At 42.1% G+C, this 17,833-nt stretch overlaps 2 protein-coding genes across 3 annotated transcripts in view; one reads left to right on the top strand and one right to left on the bottom strand.

Annotated features, from left to right (window-relative positions):
- The first annotated feature begins 1,858 nt into the window (after positions 1–1,858).
- gpr137ba (G protein-coupled receptor 137Ba) lies at positions 1,859–6,611 on the top strand. The gene is made up of 7 exons (XM_085182133.1): positions 1,859–2,608; positions 4,119–4,168; positions 4,274–4,496; positions 5,061–5,207; positions 5,654–5,782; positions 5,900–6,021; positions 6,114–6,611. The coding sequence occupies exons 1-7, from the start codon at positions 2,228–2,230 to the stop codon at positions 6,220–6,222; spliced, it is 1,161 nt and encodes a 386-aa protein (XP_085038259.1). The 5' UTR covers positions 1,859–2,227; the 3' UTR covers positions 6,223–6,611.
- A 1,577-nt stretch (positions 6,612–8,188) lies between these two features.
- egln1a (egl-9 family hypoxia-inducible factor 1a) overlaps positions 8,189–17,833 on the bottom strand; it is a 38,497-nt gene continuing 28,852 nt past the window's right edge. For both annotated transcript variants that reach the window (XM_085182135.1, XM_085182134.1), the window contains 3 exons: positions 9,302–9,438; positions 9,146–9,213; positions 8,189–9,044 (listed from right to left, as the gene is read on the bottom strand). In XM_085182135.1, coding sequence (XP_085038261.1) covers positions 8,989–9,044; positions 9,146–9,213; positions 9,302–9,438 — 261 coding nt within the window. In that variant the 3' untranslated portion in view covers positions 8,189–8,988. The remainder of the gene's footprint in view (positions 9,045–9,145; positions 9,214–9,301; positions 9,439–17,833) is intronic.

Genomic DNA, 17,833 nt, shown 5'->3' with positions numbered 1-17,833 from the left:
TTCCTTGCACTGCTGTAACTGGAGCCTCGTCGTCTCGTCTCTCTATAAACTGGACTGTATGTAGCGGAGATGACAATAAAGGTTACTTTGACTTCAGCAGCGAGCAGGCGCACCGAGGGCTCTCGCGCTCACTTTTCGTGTATAGAATTTGGAAAAAACATCGGTGCAAATTATAAGTCTGTATCAGGATGTCTGGTGTTTTCGTGTTTGTTGGTTTGTTTTTATTTTGTTTTATTGCGAGTTGGTTATTAGACGCTGCTCCAGCCGGTCAGAGAATCCCCCACCGCCCCGCCCTCTGGTCTCTGCGCCGCAAGCAGCAGGCGCACCTCGCAAACGAAGGGCGCCCTTACTCCCAGCAAATGGGCGATAGAAAACCGATCGGTGCCTGTGCCATTCCCAATATGCGCTTGCTGACGTCGGGGCAGCATGAGTACGAGCATTTATTTATTTTTCGCCGATGCCCGTGATGCCGCCCCCCACCACGATGCCGCCCCGGGCAACTGCCCGTGTCGCCCGTATCTAAAACCGCTACTCTACATAGAAATAGAAAGACACATTATACATAGCTGAGGAAAACTATGCATGAGAATGATTTCAGATTCATAAATAGATCATTTTAAAATGTTCTGGTAACATCAGAAAATGTAGCTCCATGTTTAATTATTTCTGTATTTGTTGGAGCTCATTCCAGTTACAGGCAGTAAGGTTTCTAAATCCAGTTTTTGAAGTTCAGTGTGAATAAGAGGCAAAGCTAATGTTAGAAAGTCCTGTGACCTGACACATTATAGTGATGTCCTGATAGAGGCAAACACCTCTGACTGTGAGCACAGCACCAGCGGTTCAAATCTTCTGTTTGCAAGTTGCAGCCAATCACAGGAAATAAAATCATTACTTTATTGACCTCATTCAATTCTTGTGTCCTTTTTGTAAATTAAATTTTTGCCCTGTTTTACGCTTGGCTTATCAGTCATCTGTAAGGACCTTTGGACTGCAATAATCTATTAAATATACAATTACATTCTTATTAACTGGAATTTGAAATGAGATAACCTCGAAAGTCTGAGGCTCTGTCTTGTGAAGAGCACAAGTGCCAGACGCTAAATAAAAATAACATTTTCTTCCTTTTTGTATGCAAATGTATCTCATTAAGAATAATTAATTCATTAGTTAGCGTATAATAAGTCTATAAACTTCATAAAAATTTTAAACCGTAATGTTGATCTGGGATTTACACGTTCTCGTTCAAAACATGAGGTTATTACAGTAACTAAAACTAGATGCGAATAAAATAAATAAATAAATCGAGTAAAAAGCTTCAGTTTTTGTTAATTTGGTTAAATTTATTATCAGAACTTACCTGATGAGGCTTTGGCGGACATGTTCATTACATTGTTTCAGTATAATACCTTTCCAGATTTTTCTGAATCTTAACCCTGACACATTCTCTCCATACAATAAAGGAAACAACTAATACTGAAACTAAAAACCGAAGTAAAAATGTTTTTTACATACTAAAAACCAAACTGAAACTAAAAAATTATAAAACATCAAAAACTAGTTACTTTCCACTCTGGAAAGGAACTGAAACTAAACCGAGTTAAAAATAAATACATTTCAAAAAGTCAAAATGAAAGAAAAATAAAAACTGATTAAGGATCCTGACTTTTGTCATTAAACTGTGTGAACCGGGAGGGCAGCTCCCCCTGCGTGATTAATTATACTCTTTATTTCACTCATCTTGATGAACTGAAGGTAAACACATGTAAACTCTCCCGGGATCTGCGCTGCGGTGGGAAACCCCTCCGCGGGGTTAAAGGTACGGCGACGTGCGTCAGCTGATGCGTCGCGTCGCGTAAACGAGTGCGCAGAACGGAGCGGATGGGGGCGCAGGAGGAGGCTGGTCCTCTCTCGGAGCTCCTGCTTGTAACTCTGAGCGGCTTCCTGCTCTTTCTCCTGACAAACGGCTCATTCTCATCGCTGATCATGTGCTTCGCTCTCCGGCTCGGCTGCAGGAAGTTGGACTTGCTGCGTTTGTTCCCTCCTCGCTCGTCTTGACAGCCTTGTTTTCTCCTCCCCCTTTCTCCTGTTTTCCCTCTGGCTTCCATCTCTCTCTTCAGCCGGGCGTGAGAGAGAGACAAGAGCCGACAAGCTGGCTCTGTGAAGCCGCAGGAGCTGGAGGTGATCACCCCCGTCCCCCCCTTCTCACCCCGGACACAGAGAGCAGGTCATGGAGGCTCTGGCGAAGGAGAAGGGGCTCTGGGCGTCGGACGACTCGCAGCCTCTGCCTACTTTGAGCCCAGCCGTGCCACCCTACGTCACTTTGGGCCTGACGGTGGTCTACACCGTCTTTTACTCTCTCCTCTTCATCTTCATCTACATCCAGCTCTGGCTGGTCCTGCGGTACCGACACAAGCGCTTCAGCTACCAGACCGTGTTCCTGTTTCTGTGCCTGCTGTGGTCGGCGCTGCGCACCGTGCTTTTCTCCTTCTACTTCAAGAACTTTGTCACGGCCAACACTCTGGGACCCTTTCCCTTCTGGCTGCTCTATTGCTTCCCCGTTTGCCTGCAGTTCTTCACACTCTGCCTCATGAACCTGTACTTTGCGCAGGTGAGTTGCTCAGATGTTGTCACGTTATTTTTCTTTTTCGTGTGCCAGCACAGTGTTTGATTAATGAGGGAAGTCTATGTCTGGGCTAAAACAAATTGTGTCACACCCCAGCTGGTTTATAAACCAGTTAGTCCAACATCCAACTTGCAGTGTGATAATGAACTAGCAAACAAACTAAATGTGGGGCAAAGGGTAGATTTGAGTGGGATAATGTGGAAATGCTGAGGGCTACTTTAAAATACTGATGTATGTGATTGTTTTGTGTATTCTACTGTCATGGATGAGAGGATGGGGAGAAAGGTGGACCACCTGGTCACTCTAGGTATAACCCCCAGCCAGTCTAGGCAGATCACTGCCCCTCTGTGAGCCTGATTCTTTTGGAGGTTTCTTCCTGTTAAAAGGGTGTTCTTCCTTCCCACTGTCGCCAGGTGCTTGCTCACACGAGGTCATCTGATTGTTGGGGTTTTCATAGTACTATTGTTGGGACTTTACCTTACACTCTAAAGCACCTTGAGGAGACTGTTGTTGTGATTTGGTGCTATATAAATAAAATTCATTTGCATTGAACCAGTTGAAACACATTTTGATAATATAGTAAATGTATTTACAAAGGTATAGCGCTTTACACATCTAGTCATCCACCCACTGGTGATGGCAAGCTACATTGTAGCCAGAGCCACCCTGGGGCGCACTGACAGAGGCGAGGCTGCCGGACACTGGCGCCACCGGTCCCTCTGACCACCACCAGTCGGCAACGGGTGAAGTGTCTTGCCCAAGGACACAACGACCGAGACTGTCCAAGCTGGGGCTCGAACCGGCAACCTTCTAATTACAAGGCGAACTCCCAACTCTTGAGCCACGATTGCCCCCTATGGACCTAATATAGGTCCATAAACCTCATGTCATAATTTTGTTAATTTGTCATGCCTGCAGAGCATCTTTGAATGCACATGAACTCAGAGCCATACACCCACCCACTGTGGCTGGATGGATGGCTCTATTTATTTTTTTATTTTTCAGGATTTTGAATTTTAGAGAGTGGCATTGTCAGGATACAGGCAATTAGCCCGGGCTTGACATGCCACTGTAACAGTGATTCATATAGGAAGTAAGTCGTCCACTGAATATTACCTGTTGCTCTCAGTGCAACAGACTCCCATTCACATCAGGTGCAAAAGTGGGATGCAGTGAATCATTCCTTCAACTGCTTACATAATCCAGATACTAAATAATAGCTCCTCTGGCCTCTGCCTGAAGCCTATTTTTAGCGTAAATCCTATTGCGCTTGATGTGAGTCACAGTTGCGAACGAGAAGCGAGGCTCAAAGCTTCTGAGGCCCTGCGCTGTGTGACCATTGCATATCCGAAGTTCAGCTCTAAATCGTTTTACAGCCTGGAGGTTCCTGTTTAATCAGAGTGTCTTGTGCGTTTCGGAGAGCAAGAACAGAGAAGTGAAAGCACTCTGACACAAGGCCATTGCTCATTTGAATAAAACTGTTTCCTTTTCACAGGTTATTTTTAAGGCAAAGTCCAAATATGCACCGGAGCTTTTGAAGTACAGGTAAGACCAGCTGGTGGACTTAAATAAAATAAAGAGTCTTCTTCTTTTTAATAGTAGTTTTTGGGGTTAATAAATCTTTGTCTGTTTTTGTTTCCTCACCACCAGGCTGCCACTGTATCTCACCTTCCTGTTCATCAGCCTGGTGTTTTTAGTTGTCAATTTGGTGTGCGCCCTGCTGGTGAGGATGTCCTCTGCAGAAGCCCACACCATCGTGCTGGTGAGGGTCGCGATCAACGACACGCTCTTCGTCCTGTGCGCCATCTCGCTGGCCTTGTGTCTTTACAAGATCGCCAAGATGTCGCTGGCCAACATTTACCTGGAGTCCAAGGTGAGATGTCCTGCAACTCAAAGTCAGGCAGGATTGGTGCAGTGTAGACTTCCTGAACACTTCCTGAACACTGCCACTTACGACTGATTTAACAGCCGGTGCGTCACTAGCATCAAAAGGTATTGTGCACCCTCGTGTGAAGAGTCACTTCTGCACATAATTCGTGCTTGCCACGTAGAGATAGTTCCCTAGCAACTGGGCGTCGTTCTTGTGCGTGACAAATTGTGCTGCGGTGCATACGAAAGCTTAAGGTTCGATACAGTGTGGACATGCTTCTTGTGTCCCAATCACACCTTAATTAAAGATACAGAAATTTCTCCTGTGCGTGAAGGAGGTCTGTTTTCCAGGTTTTGAGCACGCTGATGCAAAAAACCCAGCAGCACAGTTTCATGAAACTTAGTGGAGTGGTGAGGCGTGGAAAGGGGAAGCACATAATATTTTTAGTGACGATCTAGATTACTTTCTTTAAGCCATTTCTTGACGTCTCACCAGTTTACGTCTTATTTTCAGCCTAATATGAATTCACGAGTCATTCTGTTTTGTTTTGTTTTTTTTAAACTGAAGGGGACATCAGTGTGCCAGGTGACGATTATAGGAGCCATCGTCATCCTTCTGTACGCATCCAGGGCCTGCTACAATCTGGTGGTGTTGGCACTCTCAAACAAGAGTATTAACTCCTTTGACTATGACTGGTACAACGTTTCAGACCAGGTGAATCACCGGGGGAGGGGGTCACAATGGTTCATGTTTGAGTGCCTTTGTCCGAAAATGTCATTTGGTTTCCTGTCTAACTGGATAAACTGGATAAGAGGAATGATTGCTCTCTATAGTAAATCGATACCTCACAAAGAGACTGTAGGAAGTGTGGAAACAAGGGGAAGCAGCTACGCTATCTCAGACCGGTCCATCTAAAGCTTACTTTTTTGTTTCTTTGCTCTGCTGCAAATATGTAACAAAAAGTGGGTTTTAGTGCAAGTTCTAGAGAAATCAGTCTGTTTTCCAGCTCCTTTAAATATTTTATCTCTTATCTCTTAAAAGCCAATTAGCTGTGTTTGACTGTTCAGAGTAGCTGGTCAGAATTTAGTAAGACTTGCATGTGTCCCCTTTTTGCTCTCATGTTATTCTAAAATGCATACGTCAATTTTTTTTTCTTTCAGGCAGACCTACAGTCGACTCTGGGCGACACCGGCTACATCGTCTTCGGAGTGATCTTGTTCGTGTGGGAGCTGCTCCCCACATCGCTTGTAGTTTTCTTCTTCAGAGTTCGACAGCCTAAACTGGACAGGGTGAGCCAGCAGTTACCTTAAACCAGTCAGGAACCCTCCTTGAGATCACAGGTTTATAAGGAGGACAGTTACCTTTGAGTGTTTGCACTGATGCCTTCTGTTTGTCTTGTACCGCAGAGCGGCACTGGGCTTCCTGGTCACGTCTTCTCCTCTAGGGCCTATTTCTTTGACAACCCGCGGCGTTACGACAGTGACGATGACCTAGCGTGGAGCGTAATGCCTCAAAACATCCAAGCCAGGTAAGCGTGCCACAACCTGTTCCCTGGAAACTGCTGCACAGGAAAAAAATGTTCATGAGATGCTTCAAGTGTTTTGATTTTTGACTTTCTAGTCTCGCCGCCGACAGTTATGAGTGGGGGAGCCAAAGCGGCGGCATCGGCGCCTACATCGGCGATGACAGTTACAACTTCACTCCTCCAGAGGAGCTCAGCCACTACTGACAGGAGGCCATGATGACTTCCTCGGACCTGTGGCTTTGTTTTTTTTTTAATTGTAAAGTTTTGCACACTGACTGACCGACCAAGGCACACTGGGATCAAAGTGCCCTTCAGACTTCAAACATCCAATTTTCTATTTTGTCTAAAGAACTAATAGACTTTTGTTGCCAGTATGTATACAGACCCAGTAAAGGGACGTGATTTTGCACACTCTTTGTATAAAGCCTGATCTGCTTGTAAAGGTTTATATTGAATATTACTTAATATATATCCTGATCGCTGTAATATGTACTGTATTTCTGTTTTATGTAACATCTATGAATTTCCTTTTTTCCATACAGATTTGTTTATATAGAGAAGATATTAATTTAGTTCATATTAAAAAAGAAAAATACTGTACAAATGAAGTTTAGTTTTAATATCGCACCAGAATAGTTTCTATGTGGATCTCTTACAGCTTTGGCAGCTACAGATTCTCATCTTTTTGTACAAAAAAATGTGCTTTTGGAGACTTCTGTAGCACCTGGAGTCATCTATGACATTAACACATGAGGAGTATCTTTTCTTTTTAGGAATCTCTAGTAATTCTCAGTACATAAATGTCAGTGCCTTGAGCTAGATAAGCACAAGAAACTAACGGTAAATATACTTAACTTCAACAGTCTTGCTAGAAAGCAGAAAGAGATGGCTTTCCTCTCCAGCTTCTATTAATGATGGTGAAACACTCAAACAAAGGAGAACTCGCAAGGGTTTGTGGTCACTTAGGAACAGAAAATCAAAAAAACAAGATTAGGTACTGATGATTAAACTCTCTTTAGGGAGTGATCCATTTTCTTTGAACACCTGACAACGAGGACTTGTCCTCTCTGCTATTGGAAGCGTGGAGGGTCATCTTCAAAGATCTGAAGCCTTCTCCAAAGACTAAAGAAAAATGAATAGAAACTGTGTCTGGCAGGTGATTTAAAAGAACCTCAACATTGTGTCAAATTGTTCTGCAGTAAATGAGATTTCAGCGCAGTATCTGCAGATGACTAGAAAAAACTGGATAGCTGAGATAACCACATTGATGAAAACCAAACAGAGCTTGCTAGAAGAATAACCTCATTTCACCCATGACAAGATGATGGCACAGATGTTACAGTTTGTGGTTGCTTCACTGCCTCTGAAATTTGGCAGCGTGCACTTGTGGGTTTCACACTGGAAAAAAAGCTAGTTACTACTATTCAAATCTAATCTATCTGTACTTAATGTGATGGAGCATTTTAATTTCTGTCCTTTTAAACTGCAACTACAATATCACGAATTTTAGCTATGTCACCTTTACTCATACTACTCATGGCAAATCTTCAAACCCTACATAACACAAATAGGTTTAGGTGAACCCATGACGACTGTTACATAATGATCATGCTCAGTGACTAATAACAGCTTCTGCAGGCCTGACACATTTTCCCATTGAGCTGTGATGAAAAGGAGAGCACTTCTGAGCACAGACACGTCAGCTCTTCTCTAGAACGTAACTGCATAAAATCACTAAAAACCAAAAAGAGCACAAAGACAGCATATCAATTGTTGAAACTGAGAAATTTTTATTTTTATTTCCAAAAATAGATGCTCATTTCAATCAGCAACGCATCTACAGACAAAAAACCTCCAAACAAACAAACAAAAAAAGATGCAGTACAGCAAGTTTCCTGCAGGGAGCAGCACAGATCTTTGTACTGTATATGGTGCAACCAGGACTGCACATAAAAACCGAGTCCTTGTCAAGGATACTGTCTAAGCATGTGTCTTGCAAACTTGATGTTGAGTCCGATAATTCACGTTAAGCCTGAATAATGTGAGGAAAAACTGCATAAGACTGTTTAACATCGGAAGATGACGATTTGCAATAAAACCAAATCTGAAAAGTGCTTTTAGCAACACAGTTCATGCCTTTTTTTTTTTTCTTTTCTTTTTTTTTTGGGAGGGGGTGGGGGGGACCTTGCACCTTGCTTAAAGAGTTCAAATACTGCTTAGTCCAGACATACTGGATTAAAACAAATTAAACACGCTTTAAAAATATTTGCTCATGCAGAGTGTGGAAGGTTGGTATGCGTAAATAAACTGACTCAGCAATCATGTTTCAGGTAGCCTTAATATGCATTTCTGCGCATATTCACATTCCGACGCTGAAAATACAAATGATCAGTGAGCGAGAGTTCATGTATCCTCCATTAGCATCTACTGCGCTGCAGAAGAAATTAAACTAAGACGTTCTGTCGGGAATCTGAATTTTAGATCATTTCTGAAATGACTGCAAACATAAGCACATACAGTAGCTTATTATAACAGCTGATTCATTGTGAAAAGCATAACACATGACAAATTTGCAGAACACTGTACCTTTAAGAAATAAACAGCAAAAAAAAAAAAGATGAAGACTTGCTCTGAGCTTAATACCTGTTCAAAGAAAATGGCTGAAAATGTCAGTTGTAACATTAGCTTCCTTCACCAGAGGTGAAAGAAAATAGAGCAAAAACAACATACTATCCCTTTCAGTACAATGTTATGACATTCAAGTTCCGCTGGGTCGCAGAGGTTGGCTGAAAATGAACAGAAATCACCAGATTTTTGTCTTTTTTTTTCTCTCGATAAGCACAGATCTTCCACCCACTCATACTAAAGTCTGCTGTATGGCAGTTAAAACACACACTCGCACGCTCACTATAGGCCACATTCTTAGGACAGAGCACTTAATGGCTGTTTGCAGGGGAACTGTGCATCCCACTAGCTGGGATCTGACGATTTGTTGAGATCAACTTTTACTCCTTTATCCCCCGCACCTGCACGCAAGGGAAACAAACACACAAGAGATGACGTAAGACATCACAAAGGGGCTGATACCCAGAAGCAAAGACTGTGCAGTTGATACGTTAAATCCTACCTGTTAAGTACTTTTCTTTAGCTCTGGCTCGCTCGTCTGCGTCAAAATACCACACGGTGATGGCATACCTGTGAAGATGGAACAGGAGCAGTGAGCCTCCCGTAAAAGAGAACGGGACTGTCTGAGCATGTGCAGCGGACACACTTAGACACTGACCTTGTAGCGTAAGCGGGCTGAACCTCGTGAGGGTTCCGTCTGTCCGACCAGAACAAAAGCAGACGGTCAAATTTTGGCTCTATGTCGGCAAACTGGGCCTTTCCCTCTGGGAAGATTCGAAGAAGGCCTCCATGTTCCTGGAAGAGCAGAACACGAATAAACAACCCCATTATGTATACAAATCAGGACAAAGCAATAGCAGGAAGGTAAAGCGAGACCGTAGGAAGCAAACATATGTGAAGCTTCTGCAGTGATCACATCTCTGGACTTAATCTTCATCGCTGACAGGTAACTATTCAGAGACAGGAGGCCCCCACAATAAACACATGTACTACTCATAAAACAGACACACAGACAGCTTCTTAAGTTATCAACATGGAACGATAGTGTCGAAGGAAAAGGGCTGTCCAACTCCAAGGGCAAGGAGGAAAGCTCAGGATAGGAAGCAGCAGCGGGGGACGGCTTTCCTGTGGAGGGATAGGAAGAATAACCCACAGGAAAACTGCTGTGGCTGGATAAAGGAGCTGGGGAGTGAAAAAGCAGATTGCTGCAAGCGTGCCGCTTAAACTCTCACACAGCTGATATGATAGCCCTCTCTTCACACGCAAACTGGCACAGTATAAAGGCTCACACCCTAATGTAATGCTATTCCCATGTACAGTGAATGAGGGAGAATGCCAATGGTGTGACCAAACTAAATAAAGCACAATAGCGACAAAGAAGATGAAAGAAATGGTTTTCCCCTGCAATTTGAGTCAACGAGCTCAGGGACCACTCATTTTAACAGCAGTTTAACTCCATGTATGTGATTTTAATTTAATTCTATTTATCCAGCGCCAAACCACAGCAACAGTTGCTTCAACGCACTTTATATTCTAAGGTAAAGACCCTACAATAATGGAGAGAAAACCACAACAATCAGTCAACGCCCATGACACCCTAATTGGCAAAAGTGGGAAGGAAAATCTCCAGTTTAACAGGAAGTACTTTCAGAACCAGGCTCAGGGAGGGGCAGCCATCTGGCCTGACCATTATTATGCAGGCCTGCAGATGAGGTTGTATGGATTAACCCAACCAGGATTACCCTTTGCCTAAAGGGCATGACCTCCTGACCCACATGCAGCTGAACTGAACATGCTGAATGCAGCAAAGGCTAGCATGGCTATACTCTTAGGCTATCCTCAAATATAGAATCAGGGCTGGAGTCCACCCTGTAGTTCAGCCAGTCAGTAAAGTCATGTAAGTAGAAAAACAGCCCAAGACATGATTGGAATTAATATTCAATAGTTAGCTGTGCTCTGGATCACCAGTGCAACTCTTTATTATTGATTACAGCTAATTACATCAACAGATTGCCACAAACTATTGTCCTTATGCTCAATAGTTAAGGCCAACAGTTAAAACTCCAAATATACAATTCAGTTAATGAAGACAAAGGAGCAAAGTCTGATGTCTCAGAAGCTTGAAAACAAAGCAGGATTTGGATTTTTGCTTTAAAGTAAAGCGAAAGGATTTATCGGTTAGCAAAATAAGTGCCAATGAATTTTTCTGCTCATTTACTAATGAACTGCCTTCCTGCTTTGGGTCTTCTCTGAATGCATGGCACACTAGTTCTCTAAATTGCAATTGCTATAGATATCTCTCTCTCTCTCATATATATATATACAGTGGGGCAAAAAAGTATTTAGTCAGCCACCGATTGTGCAAGTTCCCCCACTTAAAATGATGACAGAGGTCAGTAATTTGCACCAGAGGTACACTTCAACTGTGAGAGACAGAATGTGAAAAAAAAATCCATGAATTCACATGGTAGGATTTGTAAAGAATTTATTCGTAAATCAGGGTGGAAAATAAGTATTTGGTCACCTCAAACAAGGAAAATCCCTGGCTCTCACAGACCTGTAACGTCTTCTGTAAGAAGCTTTTCTGTCCCCCACTCGTTACCTGTATGAATGGCACCTGTTTGACCTCATCATCTGTATAAAAGACACCTGTCCACAGCCTCAACCAGTCAGACTCCAAACTCCGCCATGGCCAAGACCAAAGAGCTTTCGAAGGACACCAGGAAAAGAATTGTAGACCTGCACCAGACTGGGAAGAGTGAATCTACAATAGGCAAGCAGCTTGGTGTGAAAAAATCAACTGTGGGAGCAATCATCAGAAAATGGAAGACATACAAGACCACTGATAATCTCCCTCGATCTGGGGCTCCACGCAAGATCTCATCCCGTGGGGTCAAAATGATCATGAGAACGGTGAGCAAAGATCCCAGAACCACACGGGGGGACCTGGTGAATGACCTGCAGAGAGCTGGGACCAAAGTAACAAAGGTCACCATCAGTAACACACTACAACGGCAGGGAATCAAATCCCGCAGTGCCAGACGTGTTCCGCTGCTGAAGCCAGTGCATGTCCAGGCCCGTCTGAAGTTTGCCAGAGAGCACATGGATGATACAGCAGAGGATTGGGAGAATGTCATGTGGTCAGATGAAACCAAAGTAGAACTTTTTGGTATAAACTCAACTCGTCGTGTTTGGAGGAAGAAGAATACTGAGTTGCATCCCAAGAACACCATACCTACTGTGAAGCATGGGGGTGGAAACATCATGCTATGGGGCTGTTTTTCTGCCAAGGGGACAGGACGACTGATCCGTGTTAAGGACAGAATGAATGGGGCCAAGTATCGTGAGATTTTGAGCTAAAACCTCCTTCCATCAGTGAGAACTTTGAAGATGAAACGAGGCTGGGTCTTCCAACATGACAATGATCCAAAACACACCGCCCGGGCAACAAAGGAGTGGCTCCGTAAGAAGCATTTGAAAGTCCTGGAGTGGCCTAGCCAGTCTCCAGACCTCAACCCCATAGAAAATCTGTGGCGGGAGTTGAAAGTCCGTGTTGCTCGGCGACAGCCCCAAAACATCACTGCTCTTGAGAAGATCAGCATGGAGGAATGGGCCAAAATACCAGCTACTGTGTGTGCAAACCTGGTAAAGACCTATAGTAAACGTTTGACCTCTGTTATTGCCAACAAAGGTTATGTTACAAAGTATTGAGTTGTATTTTTGTTATTGACCAAATACTTATTTTCCACCCTGATTTACGAATAAATTCTTTACAAATCCTACCATGTGAATTCATGGATTTTTTTTTTTTCACATTCTGTCTCTCACAGTTGAAGTGTACCTCTGGTGCAAATTACTGACCTCTGTCATCATTTTAAGTGGGGGAACTTGCACAATCGGTGGCTGACTAAATACTTTTTTGCCCCACTATATATATATATATATATATATATACACACACATACACACACACACACACATAATTACACCCACTCATGTGCAGCTTGAGTCACACACTGGGGTGGACTGTACAGATTGCTTTAACAGACAGCTGAGCTTTAAATTATTTCAAAGACAGCGATCACATTACCAGAATTTTCTCAGTATTAATAGTCTGTTAACTTTCTTCATAAAAGGAAGCTTCCCATCGATGACAGAGTTATGAAATTACTAATACTGAGATTGCTGATGAGACACTTTTTTTTGAGTAGGTGCTGGAAACTGTGGTAGGGACGTGATGTTTTTACACCCTGTCCAAGTTAAACAAATAAAGTCTCACCAAACCTGACAGCACCTTGTACTGATACCAGTAAAATGGTAAATGGCCTGTATTTGTATAGCGCTTTTACTAGTTCCCCCTAGGGACCCCAAAGCACTTTACACACCCAGTCATCCACCCATTCACACACTGGTGGATGACTGTTTATCATTTAAAATAACATTTACTGTAAATCAGGGCTCATAACTTTAGCTTTAGTACTGGTGATGGTGGCGGTGATTACTGCAACATGCTCACAGGAATGATAGGAGTGGCGACTACAAGCGTGGGTGTTACGCTTACGTTACGGTGTTATGCAGGACTGGTCCTCGCCACTCACCCACTGTAGGCTGGAGGAAGATAAAATCCCCTGGAACCCTGAGCAAAATAATTATACTAGAAAAAGCATGTATGGATACTTCATACTTCTTACTAATGTACAGCATATTAACTTAAAAATAGCAGCTAGTCTTGCAAAATATAAATACTTCATACAGCTGCGATACAGCTGCACAGGAGGTGGGAGTTTTACTAATGTGGAAGAATTTCACCAAAAGTATCACAACATTGAAAAATATGCCTTTAGTAATGGCAGAATTGCATATTGCTCATTGCTGACTGGAAAAAACCCAGCACTGTAGCCAGACTGACACCACCAATGATCACTTGACTCTTCATATCTTTAAAAATAAAACGGTGACCATTTTGAACATCACAGCTTCTCACAGCTGTATCATTGAAGTCTGTCTAGGTCAGGATTTATCACAGAAACAGAAATGGCAAACGCCACCCAACAAACTTGTCACAATCTCAGACTACTGTACTCATCTCTATACTTGTCCTACTAGATAAACTGACACAGCACAGGTTGTTAACATAATAATTCAAGTTCCCCATGTTTTTATGTCTGAGATGATTCTTTCCTGTATGTAGCCATGGAGTTCCACAGGGTTCTGTGTTAGGGATAGATACTTTCTACCTTAAACGTGCTTCCTTAGGGAATGTTACAAAGAAACAGTGCATAAATCTCTATTTCCATGCAGATGAGACTCAAACACACAACCAGAACACACACATCAGTTGGTTAAACTTAAAAGGCACAACGAATTGGATGACCTGTAATTTTCTATTTCTAAAGCCAACTAAGTATATTGGCCAAAAACCTCAGGGAAACACAGTCTTAACATGTGTATTCAGTGATGTTACCTTGGTCTTCATTGCTAATACCAGAAATCTTGGGAGTCATTTTTGACAAGAATATGTTCCTTGTCTCGTACGTAACAGTCTCAACGACTGTGCAACATTGTCAACAAAATGGAACATCCTGTCACAAGACAGTGAAAAAAATAGTTGGTGCATTGTTACTCCCTAATTGAACTTTTATATTTTCATGTTTTTAGGATGTCTGCATGCCTCTCTCTCTGAAAAGCCTTTAATTCACCCTCCCATAAAAAAAAAAAAACACACAGTACTGAGAGCAACCAGAACAAAAAGAACACATTTTCTCATAAAAGCTTCCCTTCATAAGCTCCCTTTAAATCGAGAAACGGTATTAAAGCTTTTCTCAGTGCATACAAAGCTGCATCGTATCTTTAAGGCCTCGCAATTTCACATTATTCCAATAGAGTACACAACTGTCAGAGTGCAGACTTGTGGTTCAGAGAGTTTCCAAAAATAAAACTGGAGGCAGAACCTTTAGCCATCACGTTCCTCTACTGTGGAACCAGCCCAGCTCGTCTATATTTTAAAGATTAGGCTTTATACTTTCCATTTTATCAAATCTTAAAACACATGAATTTAACCTTATTATTGTTCGTAAGGCTCCTTGTTTCTCAGTGATCATATTTTGTCGTTTCGCTTTCCTCTCAACTCACCTTGGCAGACACTAAAATGCTGAGGTTTCTGAAAGGCAGCTTTTCCTTTCCCTACAGTCGCAAAGTACTTTAGCTTGATGTTTAAAGTGACTCCAAAAGGAGGGAAAAATATATGGGTTGTAGGTTAAACCTTTAAGCATACTTTGCACTTCGTATATGCAGTGAAGCGGCTGAGTCATTTCTTTTCTCTTACATTTGCTTGCCTGTGTCTATCTCCTTTCCAGTAGTGGTGTTTCCCGTAACATGGGTTAAAGTAATCATTCACATCTACAAAACTGGTAAATGACTGTATAATATTACATCAACATTTTATTTACTGCATTGCAGATAGATGGACACCTACATGTTCAAGTCTCAAAGTGATTTTATACAGAAGGCGTGGCGGCTGAAGAGACATAAATTTGGGGGGTAAATAACTGGAACAACTGAACCTGAACATTCCAAAGCCATGTCACTCTCTCATAGTGAGGCCCCGGTATCCAGGCAACCACATTCTATAAGCCTACTAATAGCCAATCAGAGGCCAGATTGTAATTATTCACATGTCCAACAGGAATCTAGCACATGGCTTGCTGTAACAACTAAAGCATGAGCATGAAAAAAGCAGCACAACCTACCTCATGGCTGATACACGCATTAACAGGAAAAGATTTACTATATAGATAAGAAAACAGGAAATTCTGCGGAGGAAGTGCTGAGAGAACAGATAATACAACGTAAATGGTGCAAGTCAGATTCAGGAGACTGCTGCTTTGAATAAGGTGTAGTGACATCTGATAAACAAAAAAAAAAAAAAAAGTATCTACTGTTATCACAAGTCAAAGTAAATCATCCTGACCATCACAGAAACCGCATTAATGCAGATGAACAACAGCAACATGCTAAAACAACAAGGAATCCCTTTGAGGGTCTGAGGGTTGTATGTGGAGAGCTGTGATGAATAAGGCAGCAGCTGAAAGCAGTACATAAGTGACCAGCAAAAGGGTCGATCACAGCCTCAGTATTTGCAATTAAATGTAAAAGTACTGTTAACTCGGCCGTGTATTTTGTCTCCTCTCACATTCCACTCACCTCACTGCTCGCTCAGTGATAGATGTTTAGAAAAAAAAATCACAGCGAAAACACAGACTCATGCATGACCTGGTTTCTGCCACAAACTCGCATCTCAAAGCAGCACAGAGTTTCCTGTAATTATGTCATTTTCATATACAGGTCTGGAGGTCAACTATGTAAGGAAGTGTGGACGTCAGCCTCTTGTTTACTCATGTGACTTGTAATGTTAGCAGATATAGCCGCACATCCGGTATACCAGTCCTAATTTCATGCATAATATGATCTTTTCAAATATTGCTATATCGGTGAAGAGACAACGCTCAACACGGTTTTCCCCAGAGATTATACATACTATATTATATGCATTTTAGAGCGTATTGGAAGGGGAACTGTATGATCTCTGCACCCTATTTATAACAAAAAAACTATATTAGATTGACAAATAATAATTCACGATTATTTTATATGACAATGGATTAACAATTAAAACCACAATCATTTAAAAAGTAAGCCAAAATGTGGCAATACAGTGAACTGAAACATTTACTATATATAAAAATTGGACACAGCTTCCAGGTCTGAACAAGTACAGCCATTGACAAGTGCCTTGCACAAAGACTTTCAGTTGTAGAAAAATGATTGCTTTGCTCTTCGACCTCAATAAACACTTTGTGCATGACTTTATGAGCTCAGTCGCTAGTTTCAGGTTGCAGTGACAGCAAGATGCAATTCAATTAGTAACTTATGTTCCTCACTACAGTCAGAATGGAAGATAAAGCAGGGAATGCAGTGTCCCTTGATTTCACAGGCAGACCCGCCATTTACTCCTGACTGTTTGAAAAAGTAGTGAAAATGCTCTGTTTGAGGCTTCAACCCAGGACTTCACTATGCAACAGGTTATGGTATGGTGGATAGGACCATCTTTTATATACAGTCTATGTTGAAAACTGCCTCTAGAGCCCTTTTCAAATGTATATTTTTTTAAAGATAGCCCAAGAGTAGATTATTTTTTTATTTAATCATTTAAAGAAAAAACCCTCTATGTTTATTTAGTTTTTATTATGACAGTAAAACACTTTTTATTCTGCACAATCCTGGCAGATGAACAACTTACTGTGAAAATATATAAGACTAAAAAGACTAAAAAACACTGCGATACAAATACAAGTCATACCGCCCCAGCACTGGTGTCATGTCACCGTCTCCTCAAAGAAACATGAAAGTGATCCACTTTACAGTTGCTGCCTTCTGTTATGGAAACTTGGAACCTGTCTAGAAGGTATGTTCCCCAACTGCTTATCTAAGGACAAATACGTCAAACTCTTGAAGCACATTGCAGTTAAATGCATATTGCCACTGACGATCTACTTACACTTGCATGCACAACTTTAGGCTTTACTGAAACGTCTGGAAGGAAAAATGATCCAGTTAAATGAATAAAAAATGCCTTGTGATGGCAAAGGTCATAGAAGAACGGCTAGAATGGGTCGAACTGACAGAACGAGTAACTCAAATAACCACCCATTACATCACACATCTGTTACATCACACTGAACGCACAACACGTCAGCCTTAAAGCTGATGAGCTCCAGCAGCAGATTCAAGGAGGGGGTGTAATGGTGTGGGAGGCGGTTTCATGTCACACCCTTTTGTCCCCTTTAATACCAGCTGAGCTTCATTTAAATGTCATGACCTACCTGAATATTTTTTGACCATGACCTTCACTCTGTGACCAGTGTACCCATCTCCTGATGTTGATTTCATATTGGGCTGGGCCATATCATACCATTCACGGTAATACCGGTATAATGGGCAACGATAAGAAAACAAAATATCGCGATAGAATATGGGTAAAACACACATGCGCAGTGCCTTTGTTTTCATATGCACATGGCAGAAAAAGCATGGCGACAATGTAGAATGACGAAAGCGGATCGTTGAATGAAACGGATGAACCAGAAGTGGTTTGTAAAAATGCTGCAACTTCAGTGTGGAACTGGTTTAG

The sequence above is a fragment of the Neolamprologus multifasciatus genome, chromosome 13, assembly GCF_963576455.1.
Source record: "Neolamprologus multifasciatus chromosome 13, fNeoMul1.2, whole genome shotgun sequence".
NCBI classification, from domain to species: domain Eukaryota; kingdom Metazoa; phylum Chordata; class Actinopteri; order Cichliformes; family Cichlidae; genus Neolamprologus; species Neolamprologus multifasciatus.
The sequence above is the reverse complement of the archived record's forward strand: the minus strand, read 5'-3'. Positions and strand labels throughout refer to the sequence as shown.

Bases quoted from the DNA above. Each gene is read 5' to 3' on its own strand.
- gpr137ba (XM_085182133.1), top strand. From the start codon at position 2,228: ATGGAGGCTCTGGCGAAGGAGAAGGGGCTCTGGGCGTCGGACGACTCG. The intron at 4,169-4,273 runs GTAAGACCAGCT...CCTCACCACCAG, and splicing joins CCGGAGCTTTTGAAGTACAG to GCTGCCACTGTATCTCACCT. The intron at 5,208-5,653 runs GTGAATCACCGG...TTTTTCTTTCAG, and splicing joins GGTACAACGTTTCAGACCAG to GCAGACCTACAGTCGACTCT.